Source organism: Ictalurus furcatus, chromosome 13 (assembly GCF_023375685.1).
Source record: "Ictalurus furcatus strain D&B chromosome 13, Billie_1.0, whole genome shotgun sequence".
In the NCBI taxonomy this organism is placed as follows: Eukaryota; Metazoa; Chordata; class Actinopteri; order Siluriformes; family Ictaluridae; genus Ictalurus; species Ictalurus furcatus.
The window spans coordinates 25,281,273-25,288,128 of record NC_071267.1 but is presented as its reverse complement, the minus strand read 5'-3'; the positions used below and the strand labels follow the sequence as shown (position 1 = coordinate 25,288,128).

General features: G+C 34.3%; 1 protein-coding gene across 1 annotated transcript; it reads right to left on the bottom strand.

Moving 5' to 3' along the window:
* Positions 1-3,777: 3,777 nt before the first annotated feature.
* LOC128617501 (ecto-ADP-ribosyltransferase 5-like) lies at positions 3,778-6,605 on the bottom strand. Its single transcript, XM_053640635.1, is given in 4 exon segments — positions 3,778-4,378; positions 4,381-4,567; positions 4,684-4,774; positions 6,080-6,605. Coding segments are annotated over 3 exon segments (777 nt in total). The 5' UTR covers positions 4,768-4,774; positions 6,080-6,605; the 3' UTR covers positions 3,778-3,872.
* Positions 6,606-6,856: the final 251 nt, after the last annotated feature.

Genomic DNA, 6,856 nt, shown 5'->3' with positions numbered 1-6,856 from the left:
AGCTGGTTCCTGTCACTTTGTTTCTTTCTGAAATATGCTTTGAGGACATGTCTATCAGGATGTAAAGCAAAAATTCAATGTTTGTGTCACACTCACTTGCTTTTCTAGTATGTTGACAGACATCTGTGCCACCATAAATTACCCATAATCCTGTTTGCTGCAGCAAATATCCACTGACTTCATTCAGGCTCAGACATATTGCCTCTATGTGCCTGCTTAGAATCTTGCCAAAACAGCTTTGTTGTCACATTCGTCAGAAGAAATCCCCTGAATCAGCCATTGTAAACACTGATTCGATGTGGGTCATGTGGTCACTCGGGGTCTTGCAAGGCACCCGCTTTCACAAAGCCCAGCTGAAGGGATGGAGGTAAGGTTGTAGTCTTTTTGTAAAGACTGACTTGGATTGAATTCTTCACAGAAAGCATGTATGACAAGAATGTCTACATAATAAGTGTAGAATAAGTGTAGCTGATTAAACCAGACAGCCATTAAAGATATGAAATCAATCCTACATTCATTATCTATAGACAACAACAATTCAAAGTACTTCAACCAGACTTAAAACTGTCTGAGAATGCATTTGGTGGAATTACAAAAATATGTGTTTAAATTTATTCAGTAAAAATTCGACAGAACACACATGAATGAAGTTTTCTGCACACTGCAGTGCTTTAGCACCTCCCGGTGGTTCAAGAGGGAGGTGCTGCTTTGATGCAAGTTATAACAGGAACTAATTTCTTTCTTGGATGTTCCACAACATTAAATACAACTATAACTAGAAAAAAAAATGTGATGTCATTCTTTAGAAAATAATATTGTAATAGTTTAATTCATCTTATACCACAAATTAGTATGGTATAAGATGAATTAAACACTGTGAGATGCTGTTTTAGGAAAATGACCAACTTCAGGGTGATAACAGTAACTCCGCTTCATTACACCACCACATTGTTGATTACGGTCCTCTAACAGCATGAGGTGGGGGGGCTTTACTTTTTTCATGAGTACCAATAATGTGGGAACAGTGATGTTCAGTTTAGGAATTGTTTTTGAACTTTAAATTTATGAATACAACTTTGGAATGAAAATACTACTACTACTACCACTACCACGATTAACAATACTACTGCTACTACTGCTACTACTATTACTACTACTACTACCACTACTACCACTACCACTACCATGACTACCACTACTACTACTACTACTATTACTACCACCACTACTACTTCTACAACTACTATTACAACTGCTACTACCTCTACTACCATGACTACCACTACTCCTCCTATTACTACTACTACTACTACTACTATAACAACTACAACTACTACTATCATTACTATTACTACCACCACTATTACTGCCATTACCAATACTACAACTACTACTACTACTACTACTACTACAGCTACCACTACTATTACTAGTGCTACTACTACAATTACTACTACCACTACCACCACTACTACTACTACTTCTACTACCACTGCCACTACTACCACAACCACTACTATGACTACCACTACTACTATCACTGCTACTACTACTACCACCACCACCACTACTACCACCACTACTACGATCACTAATATTACTACCACTATAACTACTACTACTACTACTACTACTGCTACTTTTCATTAATCACCCACATACAAAATACTTTCTTTCAGGAGGAGGAAGGAGAGAGATTTTTGTCATAAAATAAGTGCTTAACCTGTATGTAATTGTTATGCAATTCTTGCATAGTGTAATTTGTATGAAAAACAGGACTCCAGACTTGAAAGATTTTTTATCATTCCTTTATTAAAAACATAAAAACTATTGAGAAAAACAAACAAATCACATTTGTCCATCCATCCATCCATCCATCTATTAATCAATCAGCAAGCATCTAGACCCTTTACATTATAATGTTAAACAGGAATTATCACACACATACAAGTTATGAAACATAAACTTTGGTTTATTAATCATAAAATTCATCCATCCATCTATTATATAGATAGATAGATAGATAGATAGATGAATCAGTGAGCAAACATCCAAACCCTTTACATTATATATGATCTTAAACAGGAATTCTCACACACGGTATCTTTTTGCACCTTTTGTTTGACTCCTGTCCCCATCCTATAATTGTGTAGCATCCTAGCGTAAGTGTATTACCGATTTGACATGAAACTGTGTGTGATGCTGCCACGTGTTCTCCTCACAGTATGAACTATTACACATTAGAGACAGCGAGTTTGTTTTAGTGGCAGCGTGCACACCCAGACAAGCTCAGTTTGGTACATGCAACATGCAAAATGGCCAATTATGTCATAGGATTAAACAAAATTTGGAAATTTGGAACTAAACTACTGTAATTAAATAATAACTGTGGGTTCAGGAGGAAAACAAATGAGGACCATGACATCCAAATGAGGATGACTATGTTGAAATTGACTTAGAGGCACAGTCTTGTGTGCAGATAAATACAAATTAAAACAAATAAAATAAACAAATACACAAATAAAATGTAAAAAAAAAAAAAAAAAAGCAGAAAAGCAATGTGTTATTGTGTGTGTATGTGTGTATATATATGTAAATGTAAATATATAAATGTAAATAAATGTAATTAAAAACAGAACGCAATTATTTGCAGATCTCATAAAAACTCATAATATCTCTTAAAAAATGTTAGTCACAATAGAACATAGAAAACATATGAAATGTTAAACTGAGTAAATGTACCATTTTAAGGGAAAAAATTAGGTTATTATGAATTTGTTGGCCGCAACACGTTTCAAAAAAGTTGGGAAGGGTGCAGAAAAAAGGCTGGAAAAGTAAGTGTTAGTAAAAAGAAACAGCTGGAACTTAATTGGGAACAGGTCAGTAAGATGATTGGGGATAAAAAAAAAATAGTATCGTAGAGACGCCGAGTCTTTCAGAAGTAAAGATGGGCAGAAGTTCACCAATCTGCGAAAAACTGTGTCTACAATTTGTGGAACAATTTCAGAATAATGTTCCTCAACGTAAAATTGGCGAAGACTGTGAATATCTCATCATCTACAGCACATAATGTCATCAAAAGATTCTGAGAATATGGAGAAATTCAAGGGACAAGGGTGAAAATCAGTATCGCATGCCCGTGTTTTCCAGATAGTAGCTGCGAGCTATTAGCTGGAGAACACAAGTGGGCCACAGCATGAATGAAGCCTTCCCTAGTCCAAGTTCAAATAATAACAATAACAATATCAAAGAAAATTAATATTTTACACGTTTTTTTAAAAGGTATGTTTTTTTTTGTTTGTTTGTTTGTTTGTTTTTAACCAAAACATTTTGAAGACTCCAAAGGGCCCTTGGTAACCATATATACATAATTAGGATAAAAAGGCTGCTACTCTTGATTTTTCTAATAATTTTCATATCACATATCCAGCAATCTACAAAATGTATATTTATATGTATATTTATATGTGTTTTCATATGTATATTCATAATTGAAACCTTTGTGCACTTTTACGTGCTCATTATATCAAACGATTCATAGCTTCAACGGTATATTACATGAGTATATATGTACTACGTACTAGCTGTGTAAATGGCAAAGTTCTCCTAATAACATTGCAAAAAAAAAAGTGTGTTAAATTTCCGCTGGAAGAATTTAGCAATGTGCAGGACCCGGGAGCATTAGGTCATCACTTTTTTGGACATGAAGATGTTTTTGGTGCTATGCTAAAAAGCATTTGCTAGATACCATTCAGACCAAATCTCAAGAATTGTTAAAATTACAATGATGTAGTTTTTTTTTTTTTTTATCAATTTTACAACGGAATAACAAAACAAAAATGAATCTCACTGACAGAAATACAGTACATGTGTTAACATATACAGCACATTTTCTTTTTTCTGTTAAGCAGCTTGCAGTTCATTTCACTGCATCTCCCACTGCTCTCTAAAGTGTAAAGGACCTCACAGTTCATCTCATTCCTATTTTTTTCAATATTTGTGATTTTGAATTTTTCATAAGGTGGGATTAGAACCTCTTTCTCATGTTTAAACACAGAAATACCGGATACGTCTGCACCAAAGCATGTCTTAATCTTAAAACAGGAGACATTGCCAAATTCTGTCAGGTCTTTTGTTAACGAACTCGATGCAAACTGGCCAAATCTCATTTGACGGTCAAGAACGTTTGTAACATAATGATCGCGGGTTCTGCGGAAAACATCAGTACATTTACTTACTTTACGAATTTGTATGCCGCGTGTTAGCAAGAAATGAAAAGCCTTATAGTTGAAGTTATTCTTGTAACGCTTTCTGCCTGATCTCACTTCATTGTTGAACTCGGCATAAAGGTTTTTATCTGTGTAGACCTGTATGCTTCTTTATAATAATCAGTAGTGTTGTAATTTTTCCAAAATGTACTAAACCGTTCATTCGAGTTTAGCTCATTTGGTAGAATCGTAGTTATAATCAGGTTGTACATATCGTTTTCACAGTCTATATATTGGTCATCAACAGAATCCGTTGCCATGTCCAGTCGAAAGACAGAATCTGATGTCCAGTTCAGGCTCTATAAAAAATGTCAATTATACAAGTAAAAATATATATTTTAAAAACAAATTTCTCACAAAACTACTGATAAGAAAATGTCTACTCAGTGCATAACTTCAAATGGAAGGTACCCACCAGTGTGTCGCAAACAAGTGACATGATGATGACTGCAGTGGCAGCATTTTTGGCGAATGTGGAAAACGTCACCGCTTTGTTCATTGTTAATCTGAAACGAAAAGCATGCATATACGGATTATGTACAAATTCTACATGTGTGTATTCGTTTATGTATTTCTAGCTCGGGGAGGTAAGGATGGAGGTTAGGATAGAGCTGCCGAAGTGATGTGGTGGTTGTTTTTTAATAACATGTGATGTTAATAAGGAAAGTTCAATAAAAAATCAATATCTTTGTAAAAATGAGAGTGAAATCAGCTGAATTTGTCAGTGTGACGGCTATTGATCATATTACGCTCCAATCTTGTAGTAATTCTGGAGTCACTGACATTGTGGCACGGATATAGCTTTATCCTGTGTCACATTTAAGCAAATTCTTTAAGAGAATAGTCTTTATCACCCATTGCATTTGCATGAATATTCCGACAGCATATGAAGTCATGGATTCAAGCTACTGTATAAAAGGTGGCCACGACTTCGGTACTGGCAAATAAACTTTCATTTATTCCACCAAAACAGTTTCAATTCAATGTAGTAGTAAAGAAGGCACTGATCTGATACCCAGGACCAGTGTTAGTAGTGCATTACCAGCAAAAATGGTCGATGAGAGATATACGTATCGGCTCAGGATGAATTTGAATCTTATCCGGCAACAAAAGGAAAAGAATTGGTTTTGGAAAATATTTTTTGCAACTTCAAATGTTCACATGTAAAGAAACTTGACTGTATTTTTTGTTAGATTTTTTGTAAGTTTGATTTTTTTTTTTTTTTTTAATAAGCACTACATGTCCAAAAGTCCAAAAGTTTACGGACACCTGACCATCACTCTCGAGTGCTTTTTCAACATCACATTCCAGATTTAGGCTCCCTTTATAATAGTTATTATTATTTTATATATATATATATATATATATATATATATATATATATATATATATATATATAATTATTATATAAGTATGTATATATAATTTATTATAATAGTGAAATATTGGTGTTAACTCTTCGCAATGCCCCCGTGACTCAACTATGAATACAGCCTGAAGAGAAACGTAAGTCTGTGCCTTTTTTTTCTGTTCTTTGCCGATCCGGTGAAATAACACAATTCATAAATATCAACGTGAAGAATATTGAAAGCTTCACAAACAACCTCACATGAGATTTGATCATTCATTTTCTAGCATGAATAATTCCGGTAGCATCGTGAATAATGTTCTCATAACATTACGAATAATGCAGTATCGTGGCTTAAGTACCACGTACAATGCCTGAAGATTAGCTAATGCTACAATTCTATCTGAGCAAACGGAATGAGATAGAAGTAACGTAACGTTTCCGGTGTGATCATAATACTCACAGCTCTGATGGTTTCAAGGCTTCTTTAACAGTAAGAAAAAGACAAAAGTTTACTTTTCCTATACGCTATCGTGCGTAACGAGGAGATTTTCGAACGATCGCCGCTGACGTTCCTTCAATCTGCTTGAGGACAGGTAATAGTTGTTTATTTTCCTATATGGCTGAAGTAAGCTGCACTTGTGAGACAAAATGCATCAGAGCTTAATCTCAGCACCATTTATACACGGCTACTTCCTTTTCTCCACCACAACTATAGTTAACAGTTTAACAGTTTTGAGGTGTGATGTTATGTGCAAGAAAGACATTGTTTACTTTAAAAAAAAAAATTGAAAAAAAAAAAAATTCTTGCCCTGATCGCAACACAATGCAACAAACTTTTCTACAAACTGTCCGTACAACAGATATGTTGTACAAGCTTACTTTGTTTATTCTTGGGCTGGTTTCTGTAGTGAGAAAGAAACAAATAGAACGTGAAAGTGTACAAGCACTTGAAACAGATTAAAAATAAAAGTTTATACAAAAAAAAAGAACAGGATAATTTTTATTTTATTTTTTTTTAAGTGTATGTAATTGTCCACATGACTCAAACCAGATGGGATGACTTACAAGCCTGAATTATTTAAACTGGATTAAAGGCAGTTATTGAAAACGAAATATTGTGGAAGTCATGGCGTAATCTATGCATTTACATTTTCGCAAGTAATAGTATTATTAGTATTTGTTGTAATAACAGGTTCTGCTTCTACAGTAATTCATAAACGATGATCAACACAATATG